The sequence below is a fragment of the Rhincodon typus genome, chromosome 20 (genome assembly GCF_021869965.1).
Source record: "Rhincodon typus isolate 14 chromosome 20, sRhiTyp1.1, whole genome shotgun sequence".
NCBI classification, from domain to species: domain Eukaryota; kingdom Metazoa; phylum Chordata; class Chondrichthyes; order Orectolobiformes; family Rhincodontidae; genus Rhincodon; species Rhincodon typus.
The window spans coordinates 1584119-1610576 of record NC_063351.1 but is presented as its reverse complement, the minus strand read 5'-3'; the positions used below and the strand labels follow the sequence as shown (position 1 = coordinate 1610576).

Genomic DNA, 26458 nt, shown 5'->3' with positions numbered 1-26458 from the left:
ACCCTTCTTCAGAAGAAGGGTCTCGACCCGAAACGTCAGCTTTCCTGCTCCTCTGATGCTGCTTGGCCTGCTGTGTTCATCCAGCTCTACACTGTGTTATCTCAGATTCTCCAGCATCGGCAGTTCCTACTACCTCTGCCATCTTACCTGGCCTGGCCTACATGTGATTCCAGATCCACAGCAATATGGGTGACTCTCTAGGCAGTTAGAGATGGGTAATAAATGCTGGCCACATCCCATGAATGAATGAAAAAAAAATCAATGAAAGAGAAAGTAGCCAATACCCAGAACCCAATGGCTTTCCACCACAGGAATTTAAAGGAAGTAGGTAAGAACAATGTAGATGCTTGAACTATTGGTTTCCCCAAATTCACTGAACTCACAAACTGTTTCTCTAGATTGGAAAGCTACATGTCATTCTGCTTTTTCAAGAAGGGAAACCAGGTCATCAAAGACTAGTCAGTGTAACAGTTGTTGGCAGCAAGTCACTAGATAGGAAGAAATCTTATTTAAATTTTGGAAGAGATGACTAAAGTAGAGGACTGAGAATGGCTATGGAGTTTATTCATATGCACACGCAGTTAACTTAAATAAATTGCCTCATGACAAATTACTTACTATTATTGACCCAGTTAAGAAACTGGCTGAGGAGACATTAGGGATAGTTGACAGACCCTCTAATTGGCACTAAGGAATCAGTTAGGTGGTGGGATACACAAACCCATATACCAAATTTGCGAATGACACAAAATTTAAGGTATTACAAGTGTGTAGATGAAAGCAAAGTAGCTTTTGATCAATTGAGCAAATAGGCAACACTATGGCAAATAGGTTTTTTTCGTATTACTCATTAACAGGATGAGTGTATTGCTGGCTAGGCAGCATTTATAGCCCATCCCTAATTGTCCAGTGGGCAGTTCAGAGTCAACCACACTGTTGTGGGTCTAGACAAGGACGGCAGTTTCCTTCCTAAAGGACATTAAAGAACTAGACTGATTTTTCTAACAATCGACAATAGATTCATGGTCATCATTAGATTCTTAATTCCAGATATTTTTATTGAATTCAATTCAATTAATGAATTCAATAAAATTTAATTTTTTTTTTTTTTTTACTGAATTCATCTGCTATGCTGGGATTTGAAGCCCGGTCCCCAGAACGTTATCTGGGTCTCTGAATTAACAGTCCAGTGATAATATCACTAGGCCATCACCTCCCCAAAAAACTTGAAATAAAAATGGTGGCTTTAATCACATTCTGCTTCCTTCAGGTTCAGTAATGCTAGGAGGCATCAATGCAAGCAAATGTGGATCATCCACCAAGGACTAAAAACAACAGAATACTGTTCAAATGGTGACATGCATAGAAGAGGAGGGAGATTTTAAAACCATTAACAAGTGCAGAAAATGGGCACTGACAAATGCACAAAATTATCAACAAGCCTAATAAAATGCCAGTTTTATATCTAAAGGATCAGAATACAAGGGGATAGAAGAAATGAGACAACAGAAGAAATTGCAGGGGCCCTGGCTGATTTCTTTGCATCATTGTTAGCCATGAGTGAGGTCCTGGAAGACTGGAGGGTAGCAAATATTGTGCCCTTATTAAAGAAGGTCTGCAAAGAAAAACCTGGAAATTATAGACCAATAAGCCTAACATCTGTGGTAGGTAAGTTACTTGAGAAGATTCTGAAGGATAAGATATACACGCATTTGGAAAAACAGGGTTTGATTCATAGTTGTCAGCATGGCTTCATGCTTGGGAGATCATGCTTCACAAATTTGTTAGAGTCCTTTGATGAAGTGACCAGGAAGGTTGATGAGGGCAAGATGGTAGACATAGTCTATATGGATTTCAGTGAGGCCTTTGATAAGGTTTCACATGGTAGGCTGCTCTGGAAGGTTAGATCACATGGAATCCAGGGAGACCTGGCAAACTGTATACACAATTGACTTGATGGTAGGAAGCAGACAGTAATAGTGGAAGGATGCTAATCAGACTGGAGGCCTGTGATAAATGGTGTGCCTCAGGGGTCGGTGCTGGGCCCATTGCTGTTTGTTATGTATATCAATGATTTGGATGAGAACGTACAAGGCATGATTAGTAAATTTGCAGATGACACTAAAATAGGCGGTATCGAGGAAAGTTATCAGAAATTGCAGCAGGATCTTGATCAACTAGGGAAGTGGGCCAAGAAATGACAAATGGAGTTGCATTTTGGAAAGTCAAGTCAAGGTAGGAGTTTCATGCTTAATGGTAGGGCCTTAAGGAGTCTCATTACACACTGACAACGAGGGACACGAGTTCAACTGGGACAACACATCCATAATCACACAAGCCAAACACAGACACGCCAAGGAATTTCTGGAGGCCTGGTATTCCAACCAGAACTCCATCAAACACATTGAATTAGACACTGTGAACAAACCACTGAGAAACAGAACCGGAAGTTATACCAACCACCCCAGCAAACTGAGGCGTATAAATAACAGGTGGGACAGAACACTGACACTTCACCAGAGGCGCACTGACGATGTTACCTGGCAGGGTGATGAAACATTTGCAACCAAACCCACCAGTTGGTGAGCATGCCTACAACGTTAAGGAGTGTAGTGAAACAGAGGGACCTTGGAGTTTAGGTGCACAGTTCTCTGAAAGTGGAGTCACAGGTAGACAGGGCAGTGAAGAAGGCTTTTGGCACACTGGCCTTCATTAGTCAGGGCATTGAATATAGAAGTTGGGAAGTTATGTTGGTTGTACAGGATGTTGGTGAGGCCGCACATGGAGTATTATGTTCAGTTTTGGTCACCTTGCGATAGGAAGGATGTTATTAAACCGGAAAGAATGCAGAAGAAACTTAGAGATGCTGCCAGGATTCAAGGGACTGCATTATAGGGAGAGGTTGGACAAGCTAGGACACTTTTCCTGAGAATGTAGGAGACGGAGGGCAGATCTTATAGAAGTGCATAAGATCATATGAGGCATGGATAGGGTGAATGCACTCAATCTTTTTCCTAGGGTTGGGGAATCAAGGACTAGAGGGCATCAGCTTAAGGCAAGAGGGTAAAGAATAAATGGGAACCAGATGGGCAACTTTTTTTTAAACATAGCGGGTGGTATGCATATGGTATGAACTGCCAGCAGAAGTGGTTGAGATGGGTACACTAACAACATTTCAAAGGCATTTGGATGAATACATGGACAGGAAAGGTTTAGAAGGATATGGGCCAAGTGCCAGGAAATTGTTCAGCATGGACCAGTTTGGGCCAAAGGGCCGGTCATCATGCTGTAGGACTCAATGACTCAAAGGGGTGATTCATTGGAACTTTCCAAGATATTCAGGGAATAAACAGAATAGGTAAAAATAAAAACTTTTCTGTCAGCGAGGTCTAGGGAAATATAATCAACAAATTAGAGCCAGACCTTTCAGAACGAGTAGCAGGGAACACCTCTACATGCAAAGGTGATAGAATGTTGAAACTCTTTCACAAATGGCATTTAATGCAATATCTCTTGTGAATTTTAAATTAGAGATTGAGGGACGTTCAAAGTAATATGGAAGAAAGCAATATGGAATTGCAGATCCCCTCTCTGAACAGAACAGAATCGGGGGCTAAATGGTTTCCTCCTGTTCCCATGTCTCCAAAACATTGCCTGTTGGAAGTGGGAATGGAACACAGGACTTAGGAATCAGCCATTTGGCCCTATGAGCCTCCTCCGCGATTTAATAAGATCATGGCTGATCTGGTTGTCATCTCAGCTTCACTTTCCAGTCTTTAACCTATAGTCCTCAGTTCCCTTGTCTACAAAATATCTATCCATCTTGGCTATGAATGAATTGAAAGGCCCAGACTCCACTACCTAATGGGGAAGAGAATTCCACACCTCAGCAATCCTTTGAAAGAAAAAATATTTTGCAACTGTCTTAAAAGGAGGACTGCTTATTCTTCTTCTATGTCTGCTTGTTCTAATCTCCTCCACTAATGAATACACTCCCCTGCTATCCTCACAATTTAGTCCCTTCAAGATCATGTATGTTTCAATAAGATCATCTCTCATTCTTCTAGATGTCCACGGATATAGAACCTGTTCAACCCTCCTTCATAAAATAAGCCCATCATCCTACAAATGAGTCACATGAACCATCTCTGAACTGCTTCTAATGCAGCTAGATATTTTTTCAAGTTAAAAAAACAGGGTCTCTCAGTACTCCAGATGTGGTCTGCAGATGTGGGTTTTTTTTCAAAATGTCAAAGTAATTCTGGTGTAACCTAAAAACATCAATTCCAAGAAAACAAGTGACTGGAACAAAAGCTTAGGAGAATTCCTGGAATAAGATAATTATACTTTTGGGTTTATGACAGGTAGTGTAAACACATTAAGCCATTAGTTGTATTTTCAGTTCAGCTCAGAAAACAGAATTTCAGATGTTCAGAAGTGTTTAGTTTCTTTCCTAGCAAGTTTTAGTTCAGAGGAAATCAGTCTTTGCAGCAATGTTTCGTTTTCTAGTTTGTGAAGTTTCCAAACCAGGAAAATTTGGGCTGGAAATCTTCACATTGTTAGAACTGAAAAAATTTTTGACCATCAGACCTGTGGATGGTTCACACCAAAAGACTCAGAGGAATCGCAAACGTCTGTGTGCAGCTCCAAAAAGGGAAACTGAGTCAGTTCAGCAGAAACTTAAAGAGTTACAGTAGGAGTATAATTTATCTGGACTTGAGTCTCTATAATGGACTGTACTGGGAAACAGGTTGGAACTTTGCATACGATACATGTAGCTGGGCTTGTTTGTTTCTTTATATGTCCTGATGTTATCGGGCATCTGCAGCCTCATGGGAGTATGTTTTAGTAACCAAAAGCCATATTAACTAACTGCACAACACAACATTAAACACATGATCAATCATGCCAGGTTTCATTCTGGGATGTGACTTGTATAGCTGTACCATAACGGGCAAATTCCAAACAAGCACCATCTACAAGTTTGCTGACAACACCACCATGGTAGGATGGATATCAAACAACAGAAAGGAGATTGAGGGCTTGGCATTATGATGTAATGATAACAACCTCTCTCTCAACGTCGGCAAAACAAAAGAACTGATCACTGACTTCAGAAAGAAAGGAAGAGAACACGCCCCCATCTACATCAACGGGGCAGGAGTTGAGAACATCAAGTTCCTAGGAGCAACAACCGACCACCTGTCTTGGACTTCCCACATAGATATGATGGTCAAGGAGGCACACGCCTTTTCTTCCTCAGTTGGCTTAGGAAATTCGGCATATCCATAAGGACCTTCACCAACTTTTACAGATGCACCACAGAAAGTATACTAACCGGGTTCATAACGGCTTGGTTTGGAAAGTGCGCTGCCCAGAACCATAGGAAACTACAGAAGGTTGTGTGCACAGCCGAGACTATCACAGAAGACAACCTTCCATTTACATTTCTCGTTGCTGCAGAAAGGCTGCCCTCCTACCCCGGTAATACTCTCCTATAACCTCTCTCATTATACAGAAGCCTGAACACACACACTCCAACAGGGTCAAGAACAGCTTCTTCCTTGCCGTTATTTGACTGATGAATGGACCCTCTAACTTCAAATAATGTTGATCTTGATAATGTTGATCTTGTTACGCACACCTTCTGGGTGATGTAACCTGTATGCCTCACTCTGTTTAAGCATCCTATGATCTGCCTGTAGAGCTTGCAAACGAAGCTTTTCACTGCACTTAGGTACAATAAATCAAACCAAATCAAATAACACACCGCTACCCATCCCAATGGCCAGATACTCCCACACCATTACCTGCCCCAATGACCAGATACCCCCTCACTGTTATCTGCTTCAATGACTGGACACTCTCTCACCTGCTGTATAAAGCACAGTTGCGTCGCTGTGAGCAGAACCTGCAAGTCTGTTGGTCACTGATGATGGGAGGGAGTGCTGCAGCCTTGGTGTCAGTATTCTTTGATGCTGGCCAGATAATACCATTGGTTAAATAAAAGACCAGCTGGTTCCTTAGCTTCAGCAGTTCTGTGACAGAATCAAAACAAAAACTGTTTTAGCAAAATGATTGCTTCCCTGTCTGGTGATTTCAGCCCACTGCTCTGCTGCTGGAGAGCAAAGTTCCCTCAATACTATCCCCATCAAACACTCCCTGGACAGGGACAGCACAGGGTTAATAGAGTAAAGCTTTTCCCTTTTCAAATAGCTAGGCCATGTTCAGCCTGGGATTAGATATTGATGAAATCATCACCCACATTGTCCCCATCAAACACCACCAGGACAGTTACAGCATAGGGTTAGATCCAGAGTAAATTTTCCTCTACTTTTTTAAACTGAAAATAAACTAAAAGTAAACATCCTCAACACTGTCCCCATCAAACTCTCTTTGGAGAGGAACAGCAAGGGGTTAAATACTTTTTAAACTAAACGTAAACTGAAAATAAACTTCCCTCAACACTGTCCCCATCAAACATTCCCAGGACAGGGACAGCACAGGGTTTGATACAGACTATTCCCTCAACTCTACTTTGAAAATAGCAAGTCGAAAATAATAACAACGAAACAGCCCCTGGCTGTGGCACTGTATCAAAATCGTCATAACCCAACAGTTGAACAGAAGCTTATAGAATCAAACAGAAACTTACAACATTAAAATAATGCTGTCGAGGGTGATGATGCACCCCAGACCCCTGCAGTGCCAGTCGTCCTTAAAGGCCTCTATTGTGCTGATGAGCACCACTTGCTCCCTCTCCAGGGACACCTGAGCGCAGATGTAGTTGTGAAACAAGGAGGAGACAGTCAGGAATGAAGAGCCCCTATGTAGCCCACTGCCTCAACCTGTTGATGGCCACTTTGGCCTAGCCCAGGACCAGAGCCACGAGAGAGCCCTTCAACCTGTCCACTCCTCCCTGCACCAGGTGTCCATAGATCAGGAGGGTGGGAGTTAAGTGCAACCCAAATTTCAGCAGCCCCTTCAAAATACAAAAAAAGGGCTACAAACAAAAACATTCTACACAACGTGAAACACTGCCTCCTCCAGGCCACAAACACGACATGTGGTCTGGCACCCTGTGAACTTACTGAGCTAACGATTACACAAGTCTGCCATGCTTAGCACTTCCAAATCCAGATATCCATCAGAAAAGGGGAACACCCCTTTGTAAAGGGCCCTCTACTGGAGATCTCTGCTGTTGGAGGACAAAACATCATACCGAGGCATATCCCAGCAGTGGGCGAAGGTGGAGAACAGGAGAGTGTGCAGCAGCAGCAGCTTGCACAGAAAACACTTCCGTGCCATTTGAGCCCACTGCTCGACACTGTCTGCTCTGAATCTGAGATGAGTGCCCTATAGTCAGTAGCGCAGTGAAGCTGCCAGGATGAGTGCCCTGCAGTCAACAGCACAATGATGCTGTCAGGATGAGCACCCTGCAGTCAGCAGTGCAGCAAAGTTGGCAGGACGAGTGCACTACAGTCAGCAATGGGACCACCTTTCATTACTTACGTCCTTCCCTTATTAGATCTCTCAAAACTGCATTATCGGGATTAAATGTCATCTCCCATTGTCCTGTTGATTTACAGCTAATCAACATTAGACTGTAGCCTGAGACCATCCTCCTCAGTATAAATGACACCACCAATTTTCGTGTCATCTGCAAGCTTTCTAATTAAACCTACATTCACATCCAAGTCATTAATGTAAATAACAAACAGCAAGGGTCCCTTCACTGACCCCTGTGGTACACCGCTAGTCACAGTTACAAAATTCCAATTACAACAGTTACACAGTTCAAATTACAAAAACAACCCTCCACCAACATCTGTTTCTTCCTATTTGAAAGCCAATTTTGGATCCAGTTTGCCAAATTACCCTGCATTCCACGGGCTCATACATTTTGGACCAGCCTCCCATGTGGGACCTTGTCAAAGGCCTTACTGAAGTCTGTGCAAACCACATCAACCGCACTACTCTCATCAATATATTTAGTCGCCTTTTCAAAAAACTCAATTAACCAGGCAGGATCTCCCTCTAACAAATCCTTGCTGACTATCCATGATCAATCCCTACTTTTCCAAGTGTTGATTAATGGTGTGCATCAGAATTTTTTCCAATGATATCTCTACCACTGATATCTGACTAACTGGTTTATAATTACCTAGCCTATCCCTGCTGCCTTTCTTGAACAAAGGAACCACATTAGGTATCCTCCAGTTTTCTGGCACTTCACCTGTGGCCAGCGATGTATTAAGTTCTGGAACTTCACCATCCCAACTAAATTCCTGGCTACAATGTCTTTCTGCTCTGTGAATATAGGTGAGAAATATTCATTTACAACCTCACCCATGTCCACTGGCTCCACGCACAGGTTGCCCCTTTAGTCTCTAATAGGTCTCTAATAGGTCCCACACATTCGCTGGTAATCCTCTCATTCTTAGTACAGTATACCGTTAAAAGGTTAGAGGCTTTCTTGATCCTATCTTTTTAATACACTGCACCTGACATATGTTGCCTTCTTCCTCTTTGCATAACTCTCAATATCCCTTCACATCCAGGGTTACCTGGACCTGCTGCCCTTGCCCTTCACTCTTAGAGGAACATGCTGGCCCTGAATTCTCATTATACAACTTTTAAAAGACTCCCACTTTCCAAATGTAGACTTACCTGCAAGTAGCTGCTTCCATCTGGGTTTGCCAAATCCTATTTAATGTAGTTGAAATTGGCCCTCCCCCAATTTAGACACTTAACTTCTGCACGAACCTTTATCTCTTTCCGTCATAACTTTGAAACTTAGTTATGGTTACTATCCCCAAAATGCTTACTCACTGAAATTTCAACCACTTGACCACTTAATTCCCTAGGACAAGGTCTAGCACTGCCCCATCTCTGGTAGGACTATCTACGTACCGGCACAAAAGTTCTCTTGGGTGCACTTTAATTTTCTACCTCGTATGATCCTTTCACACTAAGGCAATCCCAGTTCATGTTAGCAAAGTTGAAATCGCACACAAATGCAAACCTGTTTCTCTCATCACTTTTCCATGATTTGCCTACATATCTGTTCCTTCATCTCTCGCTGACTGTTGGGAAGCCTATAGTATAATTCCAGCATGGTAATCAGCCCTTTTTTTATTTCTAAACTGCACCAAGATCGCCTCATTTGAAATCCCTTCTACATAGTCCTCCCTCATTACTGCAGTGATTGTTCCTCTTAACAATAACGTAATGCCTCCCTTCTCTTATGAACCCCCAGCCTGCCTGAAACTTTTACACCCTGGAATGTTGAGCTGCCGGTCTTGTACTTCCTTCAACCATGTCTCAGCAATTGCAACAATATCGTATTCTCACATTGCTGATCAATGCTCTAAGTTAGCAATCAAGCTTAAAATAGATACAATTTAGCTTCCCGACCTCCTATTTACATAATCCTGCTCATGTCTTCTTCACCTACTGGACTGCTTTGGCATTCCTTCTATATCTGATTGGTCTATGCTCTTAACTTTACATCTACTCTGTGCCCCATCCCCCTACCAAATCAGCATTATGTAGGCAAATTCAGAGAAGAGTAAAAGTAATCAGGTAGTGATTGTGAAGAATCTTAATTTCCCCAACATTAACTGTAGTAGTCCTTGTGTGAAAGATTTAGAGGGACTAGAACTTTTAGAATGCATCAGGAAAGCTTTATAAGCCAACTTCCAGAAAGCCCTAGTCCTGAATTTGGACTTCATTTTGGGTAATGGTTGAAGCATCAACAGGGGAGCATTACACAGACAACAAATCATAACTTCATTAGATTCATGATTGTTGTGGAAAAAGATAAGCATGGGCTTAAAACCAAACTTCTAAACTGGGGGGTGGATGGGTGGGTGAGGGAGGAAGGCTGCGGTGGAGAGCCAATTTTAATAAGATCAGATATGATTTGGCCAGAGTAGACTCGGAGTCAATACTTTTAGTTAAGACCATGGGGACACATTCAAACAAAGAGCGAGAGTACAGAGTCAGCATGTTCCAGTACAGACATCAAATCCTGTAAACCCTGGATATAAGAATCGACAGGATTAAATAAAAAGAAAAAGATACCAAGGACTCAAAAATAAAAGCCATAGGGGAGTCTAGATATTGCACATGGAAACTTAAAAAGGAAATTAGGAGAGCAAAAAAAGGGCATAAAAGGATAACAGCATGTAAAATAAAGAAAAATCCTAAGTTAGTCTACAAGTATATTAAGGGTAAAAGGATAACTAGGGAAAGAGTAGGGCCTATTAAGGACCACAGTGATAATTCGCGTATGGAGTGGAAAATGTAAATGAATATTGTGCGTCACCGTTCACTAATGAGAGGGGCGATCTGGGTATAGAAATCAGGGAGAAGGACTGTGATACAATTAAAGAAATTAGCATAGACCAAGAGGAGGCTCCAAGTGGTCTGGCAGGCTTAGAGGTAGATAAATCTCCATGGCTGGAACAAATGTGTAAAAACGAAAAGAACTGCGGATGCTGTAAATCAGGAACAAAAACAAAATTGCTGGAAAAGCTCGTACGTCTGGCAGCATGTGTGAAGAAAACAAAAGTTAAGGTTTCCGGTCCAATGCGTCACAAGCGGTTGAGTGAGACAAAGGAGGAAATAGTGGGGGTGCTAACAGTAATCTTCAATTCTTCTCTGGGCACAGGATAAATGCCGGAGGACTGGGGGACAGCCAATGTGGTACTGTCATTCAAGAAGGGGGCAAGGGATAAATCAAGAGACCACTGGTCAGTCAGGCTAACCTCAGTGATAGAATTGCTTCCAAGAGTTTCCCCTAAGAGACAGAATTAATCTGCACAGAGAGGCAGGGATCATCAAGAACATTTAGCATGGATTTGTTGAGGTGAGGTCATGTCTAACCAACTTGGTTGAATTTTTTTGAAGAGGAGACCAGGTGTGCAGACGAGAGCAATGCATTTGATCACTTGAATTTCAACAGGTTTTTGCTAAGGTGCCACATGGGAAGCTGACAGTAAAAGTAAGAGATCATAGGATCCAAGGAAAGTTGGCAAATTAGGTCTAGAATTGGCTAAGCGGCAGGAAGCAGAGGATGATGGTTGAGGAGTGTTTTTTTTTGTGACTGAATCCTGTTTTCAGTATGGTTTTGCAAGGATCAGTGCCAGGGCTCTGCTATTTGTAGTGTATATAAATTATTTAGACTTGGAATGTAGGAGGGTTGATCAGTCAGTTCGCAGATGATATAAAAATTGAGGGGTGGTAAATGGTAAGGCAGCTAGCCTTAGACTGCAGGAGGATACGTAGACGAGCTGGTCAGATGCGCTGAGCAGTGGTAAGTGGAATTCAATCCAGATAAACAAGATGACGCACTCGGGCAGGACAAACAAAGCACGGGAATACACGATGACTGGGAAGCACTGGAGATCATACGGACCTTGGTGTGAATGTATACTAGTTCGTTAAGGTATCAAGGCAGGTGGATAAAGGCACATGGGATACTTGCCTTCATTAGCTAAAGCATAGAGTTTAAGAACAGGGCAGTTACACTGCAACTGTATAAAACATTGGTTGGACCACAGCTGGAGTACTGTGTGAAGTTCTGGAATCCATATTGCAGGAGGGATGTGACTGGGGTGCAGGGGCAGTGGGGGCAGGGGATAAGATTGTAGATATTTTAAATTACTAAAGGGAGGCAGGGAGGAACATTTCCCTTTGGTGTACAGATCAAAGACCAGGGGCATAGATTTAAGGAAGTGGATGAGAGGATGGTGGGAATCTGGAACACCCTACCTGTAACAGTGGTAGAGGCAGAAACCCTCATAACAGTTAATTAGTATTTAGATGTGCACTTGCAATGCCAAGGCATACAAGGCTGTGGGCCAAGTGCTAGAAAATGGGATTTGTATAGTTAGGTGCTTGTTTTTGACTGATTCTGACTCGATGAGCTGAGGGGCCTTTTTCGGTGCTTTAGACCTCTATGACTATTTCTCAATGTAAGGTGATAAAAGTATTGTAAAGGAAGTAAAGTTAAGCCTTAAAGGTTTCCAAAGACTTCTAGTAAGGATGTTGCATTGCAGCAGGAGTATCTGGAGTAAAATAAGGTCCACAGCATTAATCAGCACTCTTTAAAGACAATAACTGACCAGCTTAATCTAAAAGGAAATCACAGCAATGCAGCTTACATGTGATCATCTTGTGCTATGTGGAAAGTCATGGATACTTCCAGTGTCCCCAGTAACCACACAGCTAACAGCATTTTGGAACTGGATGAACTGGTGGACTCGCTGTGGAGCATCCGCAATACCAAGACTGCCGTGATGTGGAGGTGCTGGTGTTGGACTGGGGTAGTCAAAGTCAGAGGTCACATGACACCAGGTTACAGTCCAACAAGTTTATTTGAAATCACAAGCTTTCATCCACCTGATGACGGAGCAGTGCTCCGAAAGCTCGTGATTTCAGATAAACTTGTTGGACTATAACCTAGTGTTATGTGACTTCTGAAGATTGTCGTGCACAGCCTGTTCAGTACGGTGGTCACATCACAGGTAAAAATTGAACAGGCAGAAAACAGACTAAACAGAGTAGAATAAGGTAGGTCGTACAGAAGTGCCCTGTGCCTGTTCCCTTCTCTAATATGTTTGGGGTCGGGGAGGGTGATGGACCTCTCAGTTGATAACTTCACAAATCAGGTCCATGGCACCATGGTTGGCTCTGGTGAAAGGGGAGGAAGAAGAATGATAGAGTTTTGGTGATTGGAGATCCAGTAAAGGCAACTGACAGGCATTTTTGCTGCGAGACACACACTCTGGGATGATATATTATCTCCCTGACACAATGGTCTAGGATGCATTGGAGTGGCAGCAAGGTACTCTGAAGAGACAAGGTAAACAGCCAATGTCTGTGTACATGTCCAGAGATGAGAGGTTTGTCCTATGAAGAGAGATTGAGCAGCTTAGGCCTATACTCTCTGGAGTTTATAAGAATGACCGAAAATCTAATTAAGGTGTACAAGATGCTAAAGGGAATAGACAAACCAGGCATAGAAATGTTGTTTCCTCAAGTGGGGCAATCTAGAACAACAGGTCATTGGTTTACATCTACTACCCCTTATCCTAAAACTGAGATGAGAAGAAATTACTTCTCTCAAAGGGCCACAAATCTGTGGAATTCACACCCCCAGAGTGTAGTGGATGCTGGATCATTGAGTCAATACAAGGAGAAGATAGACAGATAAAAGGGCGTGGAGAGCAGGCAAGAAAGTAGAGTTGAGGCCAAAAGGAGATCAACCATGATTATATCAGATTGTGGAGCAGTCTTGAGTGGCTGAATTGTTTATTCCTGTTCCTAGTTTTTATGTTTTATATTAGTATCAACAACATAGGTTATTAAAAAAAGGACGAGATTTTACAAGCAGAATATAGGGTGTCAGGACATATACTGAAAAGTAGGATCTCAAAGATAATCCTGAGATTACTAACAGTACCACATGCTAGCAAGCATAATACTAACAGCACATACTAAATGAATATGTGGCTGAAGAAATAGTGTAGGAGCTAGGAATTCACATTCCTGGGACATTGTGACCAGTTCTAGGGAAGGCGGGATCGCTACAAGTGATACGGGTTATATCTGGACTTAAACTAGAATGGCAGAGAGGTGGGAACCCGAGCAAGGAGACAGGAATCTGAGCATGGAGACAGAGAAAGAGAGAGAAACAAGGATAGAAACAAAAGAAAGAAAGGCTAGAAACAAAAGTGGAAGGCAGAAAAAAGTGGGAGTCTTTGTGCAAAATAAAGCTAAGATAACTAACAAAATTCAAAAGGCAAGTCAAAAAGTTTTGTATCTTTATGCACAGAGCAGTCACAATGAGATAAATGAAGCAGCATCACAAATAGATTTCAACAGTTATGATGTACTTCCCAATTAAGACAACATGGCTGCAGGGTGATCAAGGGTGAGAACTGAGTATCCAGGGGTATTATTTAGGAAGAATAGACAACGAAGGGAAAGGAGATGGAGTAATATTGAATAAGACCAATGAGAAAGGATATTGGCTTGAAAAATCTTGATGTGCAATGGGCACAAAAGTGGAGAAAAGAAACACTATGGGGCAGAAAAAATTGTTGGGGATTGTCCACAAGACCCCAAACAGTAGTGGAGATGCAACAGAAGGATTGAAGGATGTATGCAGCAAGGGTACAACTGTAATCATGGGTGACTTTAATTTACATATAGACCTGCCAAACCAAATTCCCAACGGTGATGTGCAAGGGGATTTCCTGGAATGTGTATGTTATGACTGTTTAGACCAATACATTGAGGAACCAACCAGAGAACAAGCTGTTCTAGACTGGGAACTGCACAACGAGAAAGAATCGATTAACAATCATTTTGTGTAGGGTCCTTTGGAGAAGAGTAACCAAACGATACAATCCTTCATTAAGATGGTGAGTGAAGTAGTCAAATCTGAAACTCAGGTCCTGAGTCTAGACAAAGGGAACTACAAGTCATGAATTACCAAGGATGGATTGGGAAAACCATACTAAATGGGTTAACAGTGAATAGACAATGAATATGTATATGAACTACAACAATTATTCATTCCTATTTGTTGCATAAATGAAAGAAACCATGGTTCAACAATGGCTTACAAACAAATTACGGATAGTTGTAGATTCAAAGAGGAAACCTATAAAATCGCCAAAAAATGCAACACACCCGAGTTAGGGCATATTTTAGAATTCAACAGAAGACAACAAAAAGCTTGAGTAAGAGACCAGTGGGCAAACTTAAAGCACATGGGATAACATGGGTTGACAATTGTTTGAAAGAGAAAAGAGAGTGACTTTAGCACAAGAATTGTTACTCTGCCCTCATGTCATAACATGAATAAAGTGAAATGCTATAAATTGGGGTTGGTGTAGCAAGCTACATGCTTACAAATCCTGCTTTGCCACTGATGTTTGCACCAGTCTCCATAAACGTTACCATTCGTGCCATTAAAATGAAACTAACTCAAAGCTGTAAACTTTTACAGTGAGCACATTCTGTAAAATGAAAACCTGTCATTGCCCCAGAAGTCAGCAACTTTAACATAGATAAAATTGGCCTATTCCAGTCCTTGGAATCAATACCATACCACACACCCAACCTCAGTTCTTTCCAAGTCCTTGATAATTAACACTTACTGTTGCCAATTATGTCAGGCTAGTATAACGTCTCATCCTCTTTTGCTGATTTTATCCATCTACTGTCGAGGATCATTGCCTACTGGTTCTAATTTCATGGACAGCTTGGTCAAGCAGCCAGTGGTCAGCTGGAAGAGCCTCATGTCTTGCCCTGATCTCTGCATTCATCTTTCAAGAGCCATGTCACTGGATCTCCAACTACTCCACACCAATTCTATCCATACAGTAAACCTACTACAACAGAAAAATCTCAAACTGACGTAAATAACCTAGATGACCCAGGTCTGATTAAAGTCCATGCCAGCTGGATGCCTGAGCTCTGAATGCCAGCCACAATTACATTTGGAATAGCACACATTTCACCATCTCACAAAAGCAACAGCCCAGTAATCTTTTAGTCAAAATTCCACAATACCTCTCTTGTCCATATGATTTCCTGGTACTGGATGCATGGCACCAGTTTTGAGGTACAAGAGAAATCCAGCTTCAGGATCTTCCCTGCGTTCCTGGCTCAGTAAGGTGTACAGAATTACCTGGAAAAAAAAAGGGTAAAAATTTACCCCTGCTTATTGGTTTTCATAGTTGACCAAACTTCTTTTTAATTCATTCATCATATGTGGGTGTCACTGGCTGGCCAGCATTTAATACCCATCTCTAGCTGTCCTTGAGAAGGTGGTCGTAAGTTGCCTTCTTGAACTGCTGCATTCCATGTGCTGTAGGTTGACCCAACAAAGCCCAATATTTCAATCTAGTAAAAATGATGGAACGGCAATATATTTCTAAGTCAGGATGGTGAGTGGCTTGGAAGAAACTTGTAGGTGGTGTTGTTCCCATGTATCTGCTGCCCTTGTCCTTCTAGATGGAAGTAGTTATAGGTCTGGAAGGTGCTGCCTAATGATCTTTAGTGAATTGCTGCAGAGCATTTTATAGGTAGCACACACTGCTGCCTGAGTGTCAATGATGGAAGGAGTGGATGCTTGTGGATGTGGTGCCAATCAAGCGGGCTGCTTTGTCCTGGATGATGTCAAGCTACTTGAATGTTGTTGAAGCTGAACCCATCCAGACAAGTGGGGAGTATTCCATCTTACTCCTGACTTGTGCCTTATAGATGGTGGACAGACTTTTTGGGGGCTGGTCAGGTGATGAGTTATTCATCACAGTATTCCTGGCCTCTGATTGGCTCTTGTAGCCACCACGTTGGCGAGTCCAGCTGTGTTTCTGGTCAATGTTAACCCCCAGGATGTTGATAGTGGGCAATTCAGAGATGGTAACACCATTGAATGTCAAAAGATGTTGGTTATATTGTCTCTCATTGGAGGTTGTCATTGCCTGGCATTCATGTGGTGCGGATGTTGCTTGCCATTTTTCAGCCCAAGCCCAGATGGTGCTAAAATAAACTTCAAATGCTCAGTACAAATGTTTACATTTATTTCATAAGTATCAAATATCAGAAGTTTAAAGGGTGATTTTTAAGATATGAAAATGAACAGATAAAGCAGAGAAAGATTACTTCCCAACCAGTAGAAGTTGGTTAAGAACTAGGGAGCACAGTCTAAAAAAGAGACATACCTTTCAGGAATGAAAGTGGGAAATGTTTTTATACATTTATGGGATATGGGTGACCAGCATTTACTACCCATCCCTAACTGCCCACAGGGTAGCTAAGGGTCAACCACATTGCTGTGGGTCTGGAGTCACATTTAGGCCAGACCAGGTAAGGATGGCAGATTTCCTTCCCTAAAGGACATTAGTGAACCAGATGGGTTTTGTAACAATATCATTAGATTCTTATGTCCAGATTATTATTGAATTTAAATTCCACTATCTGCCATGGCAGGATTCAAACAGAGGTCCCCTGAGCATTATCCAGGTCTCTGGATTAACAGTTTAGAAAGTAACATCACAATGTCATCATCTACGCTATTTTCACACAAAAGCTATAAGTTTGGAACTCTGCCAACTGATGATTGATTAGTGATAGTAAGAACTGCCAATGCTGGAGTCAGAGAAACACAATGTGGAGCTGGAGGAACACAGCAGGCCAGGCAGCATCAGAGGAGCAGGAAAGCTGACGTTTCGGATTGGGACCCTTCTTCAGAAATGGGGCAGGGGGAAGGGAGCTCTGAAATCAAGAGAGAGAGGAGGGGTGGGGCCAGGGAAGGTAGGTGGGAGGAGCGGATAGGTGGGAGAGAAGACGGACTGGTCAAGGAGGGGGGTTGGTCATGGGATGAGGCCGGGGTGGGGAGATTTTGAAACTAGTAACGTCCACATTGAGACCATTGGGTTGTGTGCTCCCAAGGCGGAATATGAGGTGCTGCTCCTCCAGTTTCCGGGTTGCATCATTGTGACAGTGGAGGCGGCCCAGGGTGGCCATGTCGCCCAGGGAGTGGGAGGGGGAGTTGAAGTGGTTCGCGACTGGACGGTGTTGTCACAGAGGCTCGAAGACCGCTTTGTAGAGCACCTGCGCTCTGTTCTCGACAAGTCTGGGAAGTGGCAATTTGAGTGAAATATTGGAATAATGAATTTTAAACACCTGCAGAGCACTGTGGAGTTAAATGGACTGTTTCCATGCTGGAGATTCTACAGCTCTTGAGTCAAAGTGATCCAAATCTTATCGGAATCCCACAGATCTCTCTGAAGCAGGATCTTGAGATAGGAATGCGAAACAAGAACCACAGTATTGCTTTGTTCATACCTGACTAGTGAGGTGCATAGGAACTTTACCCGTGGCCAAAGAGTCCAAGACAACGTCAGTAAGCTCTTGTTTCTGGGCCTATACATTATATGCTGCTACCAGTCTCCATAAACATCTCTTAGTAGCTGATGCTTTACCTCTGTGGGCTCCCCGATTGGCAAAGATTTCTCCTCCACCAGCAGATATTGATCAATGAGGGAGTAAAGTTGACCTATTCCCAAGACTCTCAAAGTTTAAACACTGAACTAACAGATGAAAAATAGATGCAAATTATGCCAATTTTGTGGAATCAATTCACCCCTTATCCCAAGCCCAACTTCAGAGTGGGTAAGATGACTTGTTAAACATTAACAGATGTAAATAACATGCCTAAGACTTGTTTCAGGCTCCTTTTGTTAAATTGGCCGGAGCAGAGAGAAACTCAGAAATTCAGTGTCCCCATTCCTTGAATTCTCTCCACCCAACCCATCTACGGAAATGTGAAAACTACCTGAAAATAATGACACACCAATGACTGAGAAAGCCCAATCAATTTCAGATTATGCACTCAAACACAACTCAATCAAACTCTAACTAACTTGGGAGAGTGGGAATTGTGGATGATTCCACAGATAAAATACAGTAAAAATAATGCAAGTGGCAAACAGCAGGAGGATTTTCTGCAACACATCCAGACTATTTTCCTCTTAATGAGGCCCCACTGGATTTTCGAAATGAAATGGGACAAGTAACAAGGATCTCACTGATAGCAAGCAGAATGCAACTGAATTCAAAATTATAAACAGAAAAGATGAAGATGAAGATAAAATCTGGAAAAAGGCAATTTTGAAGAGTGTTAAAGGGAACCAGCCCAGAAAAATTTGAAAGCCAAAATATTGGCAAATAGGGTTGAACCACCTCCTAAAAGAAGGAAATGAGTCTGCAGCAAAAGTTGGAGTTCTTCAGATTAGTGGAGAAATAAATGAAACATAACAAACATGTGTCTAATAAAGGATCTAATGAGATATTTGATATTTTAGTTTTAATTTTCAAAACCACCTTCAATTTTTGGAAGGTCCCATGAGACTGAAAGATAGCAAGTGTAACTACTTTATTCAGCAACAGAAGGAGACAAAAAATAAGGAATTTAGGTCAGTTAGCTCAACATCTGTCATAAGGAAGATGCTATTATTAAAGAACTTTTAACAGGGCACTTAGATAAGTGCAAGGTAATCAGGCAGAGTCGATGCGGTTTTGTGAAAAGAAATCATGTTTAATCAATATACTGAACTTCTTTTAGGAAGTTACGTATTGTGACTAGGCGGAACTGATGGATAAACTATACTTAGACTTCCAGCAGGCATTTGACAATGTACCACATCAAAAGTTATGGTGAAGAGAAAAAGCCAAGTGTAAGCAGTGGCAATTTGAAATGAAAGAAAGATCAGCTTGCTAACAGAAAGCAGACAGTAGACATAAACAAATCTTTGTCAGTTGGCAAGTTGTAATCAGTGATGTACCACAGGGACTGATGCTAGGATCTCAACAGTTAGCAACTTACATAGAGAGTTGTAGCGATGTACAGCACGGAAACAGACCCTTCGGTCCAACTCGTCAATGCCAACCGGATAGCCTAAATAAATCTAGTCCCATTTACCAGCATTTAGCCCTTATCCCTCTAAACCCTTCTTATTCATATAACGATCCAGATGCCTTTCTGAATATTGTAACTGTACCAGCCTCCACCAGTTCCTCTGACAGCTCATTCCATTCACGCACTACCCTCTGCGTGAGAAAGTTGCCCTTTAGGTCCTTTTAAAATCTTTCCCCTCTCACCTTAAACTTGTGCCCTCTAATTTTGGACTCCCCCACTCTGGGGAAAAGACCTAGTCTATTTACCTTATCCGTGCCCCTCATCATATTATAAACCTCCATAAGGTCACCCCTCAGCCTCCAACACTCCTGGGAAAATAGTCCCAGCCTATTCAGGCTCTCCCTTTAGCTCAAACCCTTCGCTCTGGCAACATTGTAGTAAATCTTTTCTGAACACTTTCAAGTTTCACAACATCCTTCCCATAGCAAGGAGACCAGGACTGCACTCTGTATTCCAGAAGTGGCCTAACCAATGTCCTGTACAACTGCAATACAACCTCCCAACTCCTATATTCAATGCACTGACCAATAAAAGCAAGCATACCAAAACGCCTTCTTCACTATCCTATCTACTTACGACTCTACTTTCAAGGAACCATGAAACTGCAAGGTCTTTTTGTTCAGCAACATTCCCCAGGACCTTACCATTAAGTGTATAAGTCCTGCCCTTATTTGCCTTTCCAAAATCCAGCACCTCATATTTATCTAAATTAAACTCCATCCGCCACTCCTCAGCCCATTGGCCCATCTGACCAAGGTCCTGCGGTACTCCACTGTCCACTACAGCTCCAATTTTGGTGTCATCTGCACACTTACCAACCTTCTGTCTTCACATCCAAATCATTTATATAAATGACGAAAAGCAGTGCACCCAGCACTGATCCGTATGGCACACCGCTGGTCACAGGATTACAGTCTGAAAAGCAACCCTCTACCACCACCCTCTGCCTTCTACCTTCCAGCCAGGTCTGTATCCAAATGACTAATTCTCCCCATATTCCATGTGATCTAACCTTGCTAACCAGTCTACCATGTGAAACCTTGTTGAACACCTTACTGAAGTCCATATAGATCATGTCCACCACTCTGCCCTCATCAATCTTCTTCGTTACTTCTTGAAAAAACTCAATTAGGTTAGTAAGACATGATTTCCCACGTACAAAGCCATGTTGACTATCCTTAATTAGTCCTTGCCTTTCCAAATATATGTAAATCCTGTCCTTCAGGATTCCCTCCAACAACTTACCACCACTAACATCAAGCTCACTGGTCTGCAGTTCCCTGGCTTTTCCTTACCACCTTTCTTAAATAATGGCACCATGTTAGCCAACCTCCTGTCTTCCTGCACCTCACCTGTGGCCATCAATGATACAAATATCTCAGCAAGGGGCCTAGCAATCACTTCCCTAGCTTCCCACAGAGTTCTAGGTACACCTGATCAGGTCCCGGGGATTTATCCACCTTTATGCGTTGTAAACCATCCAGCACCACCTCCTCTGTAATATAGACATTTTTCAAGATGTCGCTATTAATTTCCTCACGTTCTATGTTTTCCATATCCTTCTCTACAGTAAACACTGATGCAAAGTACTTGTTTAGTATCTCCCCCATCTCCTGCAGTTCCACAGAGGCAGCCTTGCTGATCTTTAAGGGCCCTATTCTCTCCCTAATTACTCTTTTGTCCTTAATGTATTTGTAGAATCCCTTTGGATTCTCCTTAACCCTATTTGCCAACGCTATCTCACGTCCCCTCTTTGTCCTCCTGATTTCCCTCCGAGGTATACTCTTACTACCTTTGTACTCTTCTAGGGATTCACTTGATCTCTGCTGTCTATGCTTCCTGCTTTTTATTGACCAGAACCTAAATCACTAGTCATCCAGCATTCCCTACACCTACCAGCCTTGCCCTTCACCCTGACAGGAACACACTGTCTCTGAACTCTTGTTATCTCATTTTTGAAGGCTTCCCATTTTCCATTTGTCCTTTTACCTGCAAACATCTGCCCCCCAATCAACTTTTGAAAGTCCTTGCCTAATACCATCAAAATTAGCCTTGCTCCAATTTAGAACTTTGACTTTTAGTCTATTCTTTTCCATCACTATTTTAAAACTAATAGACTGAAGGTCACTGGCCCCAAAGTGCTCCCCCGCTGATACCTCAGTCACCTGCCCTGCCTTAGTTCCCAAGAGTAGGTCACATTTTGCACCTTCTCCAGTAGGTACATCTACATACTGAATCAGAAAATTTTCTTGCACACGCTTAACAAATTCCTCTCCATCCAATAATTGACTTGCTTCAGGAGACAGGATGCATAATTGCCAAATTTGCTCATGACGCAAACATAGATAGGAAACTAAGTTGTTAACTAAGTTGAACATAAGAAGATTACAAAAAGATTAAAGACAAAAGATTATCGGAAGCAATTCATTAACAGACTAACAGTTATTATGCATGTGTAGTCGTAGGAGGAAAGGTTTGACAGGCTATGTTTGCACCTGTTGGTATTTATAAGAATAGGAGGCAACTTGATTGAAACACAAAAGATACTGAAGGGTCTTGACACGTTGGATGTGGAGACAATGTTTCCTCTTATGGGAGAATCTAGAACGAGGGCTCACCGTTAAAAATTAAGGGCCATTTATTTCAATCAAATATGAAGTTAATTTTTTCCAAGGTTGAGTCTTTGGAAAGCAGAGTCCTTGAATATTTTTAAGGCAAAGGTGGGTAGATTTTCGTTAATCAAGATGATGAAAAATTATTGGCGGTCGGTGGGAATGTGGACATGAGGTTACCATTACGCCATGATCTTATTGAATAACGCAGCAGGCTTAAGGGGCAGAATGGCCTGCTCACTGCTTGTATGGTCATATGGAGAAAGATTGATGGGGAACATTAGAGGAAATTGGAAATAGATCATAAACAAAGCACAAAACACAAAGTTCAATAAAGGGCCAGTTACAGCTGAAAAAATATCTTTGCGCAGATGATTAATGCAGTTCGCAGAGACTAAAGAACATGCAGGTTCTTTTCGGAAATAAAAGGTTTGAGGTAAGGTGCCATGCAAGAGCATTTCAACAAAATGAAGACACATGCTTTATGAGGGAGTGTGACAGCATTTTGGAAAGCTGCTTAAACAAGCAGAAAATAGTGAGCAGTGGAGTGGGTTGGAGTTCGCTTTCTTTCTTCCCCACAGTTAGAATGACTACCTTCAGGAACCGCTCCCCCAACAAGAGTCAGCATCTTCGGGAACTGCATCCCAGTTAGAGTTGGCACCTTCAGCAGCCATCCCTCAGCGAGAGTCAGTGCCTTCAGCAGCCATACCCTAGCAAGAGAGTCAGCACCTTCAGGTACTATTCCCCCATGATGCTGAGCCACGTACCTGACTTCTGTGCTCCACTGAATTAGATTCTTTCCCAGTTTTAAGCTCCAAAGGCATGACTTTAGTTTGTGTCCTGGACTGGCGGTGAATTTTAACAGAAGCTGTTACATCAATCTTGCCTTTTAATCCAAACCTCGGGGACCAAATATTCTCCTCAATGTCTTCAATATCAAGCACTGTGATGCCACAGATTGATGCCAGTCTGGATGAATTTCTGTCACTGGGTCTAGGAAAAATATTCAAGTAATTTACATCATACTTTGGATTGCCATCACTCTTTGGAAATCAATGAGAGGGAATCCGTGGAGGAGCAGGTGTGCAAGAGTGCGCGTGCCTATGCATGGGACATGCGGTGGTACGTTGCAGGGAACTAATACCAGCAAAGAGAGGTGGTTAGGCAATGAGGGGCAAGTAGCTAAGTTAATAGTAGATAGAAGAGAGACACTGGAAAAAATACAAATTAATTTTCGAAGAAGAAAGGCACGTCAATTTCAGCGCTCTCAGTTCAAGAAAAAAACAGAAATCCCAAATTTCAAATGGTTATAACAATTTACAGTAAAGACAAGGTGTTGACCTGATGAAAAGTCAACTCTGGTTGACCAAGGAATTGTTATCATCTGAAATTTGCCATTCTTATCGTTGTCCCAATTAGTGTGAGGTAAAGTGCTGCAGCAACAATTCTCCCTTTTAATCAATACTTAAACGGCAATGTGAGGGGATTGGTCACTAAGGAACCACCACAGCCAATACAGGGAATCTAGCTGGAGATAAACCAGCTAAATGACATCTTCATCCAGTAATATCATGGAGTTCACTGAATCTACAGAACTAGAACCTGATCACAATTAGAACCTGATCATAAAGCATGGTAAATGAAAAAGCCCTGGGGAAAATTGATGCACAGAGAGATCTGGGTGTTCAGGTCCATTGTACCCTGAAGGTGGCAACGCAGGTCGATAGAGTGGTCAAGAAGGCATACGGCATGCTTTCATTCATTGGACGGGGTATTGAGTACAAGAGTTGGCAGGTCACGTTACAGTTGTATGGGACTTTGGTTCGACCACATTTGGAATACTGCGTACAGTTCTGGTTGCCACATTACCAAAAGGATGTGGATGCTTTGGAGAGGGTGCAGAGGAGGTTCACCAGGATGTTGCCTGGTATGGAGGGCGCTAGCTATGAAGAGAGGTTGAGTAGATTAGGATTATTTACACTAGAAAAACGGAGGTTGAGGGGGGGCCTGATTGAGGTCTACAAAATCATGAGGTATATAGACAGGGGGGATAGCAAGAAGCTTTTTCCCCAGAGTGGGGGACTCAATTACTAGGGATCACGATTTCAAGGTGAGGGGGGAAAAGTTTAAGGGAGATATGCGTGGAAAGTTCTTTACGCAGAGGGTGGTGGATGCCTGGAACGCGTTGCCAGCGGAGGTGGTAGAGGCGGGCACGATAGCGTCATTTAAGATGTATCTAGATAGATACATGAATGGGCAGGGAGCGGAGGGATACAGATCCTTGGAAAACAGGTGACAGGTTTAGATAAAGGATCTGGATCGGCACAGGCTTGGAGGGCCAAAGTGCCTGTTCCTGTGCTGTAATTTTCTTTGTTCTTTGTTCATTAAAAAAATTAAGAGCAGGTTGATAAACAGTTAAACAGACACAAGATCCTGGGCAACAAGGTGAGTGTATGAACACCAGAGACCATTTGGACAGAATGATCCTGCATAATTTAATTTCGATTGCATGTATTGCGCTTACTTAATGTACCAACCCCTATATACCATGTTTAATAGATGTGGAACACTACGTACAGTTTCAGCTGCAATTGCTGTATGCCGGACTGAGCAGAATTATCCATGAAATCTTGAGCCCAGGTCACTAACGATGGGAGGTAATCGCGTACTGCTTGCATCATATCCGCTTGACTCAGATTCAAACTGTACCTGCATTTCAAAAACAGCTCAAGATCACATCAGACCAAAGATGTCCCTCATAGCTCAGTGAATTAATCCAGTGAGTATCCCCAAGGGAGAAAGAGACGCATTAATTCGGGTCTGGATATCTAATTGCCTTGACCCAGTGGAGGCCACTCCCGAACTGCTCTGACCCAGAGAATATTAAAGCTTCACCCATTACCAAAACAAAGCCAGAATCTGCAGTGAATATTAACCTGCAAACAGATCATGAAGCAGTACTCATTGGACCACCAACTGCATCAACAACAACTGTGAATGGCATGCATGATGCTCACCACAGGAATTTCAAAGCATTTGAATTATCAGATAAAACACACCTAAAGCCACTAAATCCTTCCAGAAATCTATACAGCACAAAAATTGATTATTTGGCCATTATTTCTGTGCTTTGCCTTTGCTTAAATAGTCTAATATTCGCGTGGGTTTAGAAAATATTTCTCAACCTGTCTTGATCAAATTAGACTCCTTCAATTTGAAACCATTAGCAAGACTAGATAATCTAGGAAGCTAACGTGGACAAGAAAAATTATAAATCAGTAAATGAGACATATCTTTACCAGCAAGCATGGCTATTCGAATGTGTTCCTGATCAACTTCATAACCTCCACATCGTTCAGTTCATTCAAAACTCTGCTTTCCATATCTCATCCACTGGCACCTATGCTCGTTGATTTGCACCAACCTATCCAACCCCATCATGGCTTTGACAATCACATTACGCTAACCAAAAACATCCTGAAGAATAGTCTCCTTCTTAACTATACCCTTTCTTAAATCTGCCTGTCCCCCTTCCAGTTCCTACCTACCATTATTTGGAATACCCTACCAAAAAACCGCTACCATCTCTTTCTAAGCTCTTCTCTTACACTTGATCAAAACAGTTCAAGCTATTTATTTTTCATTTAGTGTCATTCGTGGTTTAGTCAGCCTCTTGGGTTTTAATAAAGTTGTTCAGCAGTGAAAACCTGGCCTATTCTGCTAGCTTCTAAAGTCAAGCAACATGCTATGAAGATATGTTTCTATTCATTCACGTTTTTGTAGACATTACATACTTCAGCAATTTACCATATTATCAGGTAGATACCAGAGTTGTTGCAGTACTAGCGTATCTTGGCCAGGGATCATCTAGTTCTGCTGCATAAGTGTGCAGTACTATTGCTGCAACGTTGTCAGGACTCAGCTTTTGTAGTATCCTGTGCCTTCAGTCATTTCTTGATATCATGCGGAATAAATCATAATTGGCTGACGACTGGCATCTGTGACACTGAGGAGATCAGGAGGAGACTAAAATGGACCACCCACTCTGCACTTCTGGCTGAAGATGGATGCAATGCTTCAGCCCTCTGCGACAATAAATGATTCAGTTCAAATTAATTCAAGAATGCCCACACTCAAAAAGAAATTCATCGACTATCCCAAGGATGTGACAATGTTTTATTTCAATGCAAGTTATCACAATTTTTTTGCAAAGCACGGACTTGTAGGAGAACAGTTCCATAGTGTCAGCCACTGTGGCCCAATACTAGATACTGAGGAATAGATGCTCTTTAATTGTGGTAGGGGACTCACAATTCATTTGTTCTGCTATCTGGGGCTCACC

The 26458-nt window shown here is 42.3% G+C and overlaps 1 protein-coding gene across 1 annotated transcript in view; it reads right to left on the bottom strand.

Annotated features, from left to right (window-relative positions):
• The window catches only part of dna2 (DNA replication helicase/nuclease 2), a 102224-nt gene that overhangs the window by 49597 nt on the left and 26169 nt on the right, over positions 1–26458 (bottom strand). Inside the window, exons 6-9 of the mRNA XM_048609149.1 lie at positions 24694–24825; positions 22884–23109; positions 15592–15709; positions 5873–6038 (exon numbers count right to left, since the gene is read on the bottom strand). Coding sequence (XP_048465106.1) covers positions 5873–6038; positions 15592–15709; positions 22884–23109; positions 24694–24825 — 642 coding nt within the window. The remainder of the gene's footprint in view (positions 1–5872; positions 6039–15591; positions 15710–22883; positions 23110–24693; positions 24826–26458) is intronic.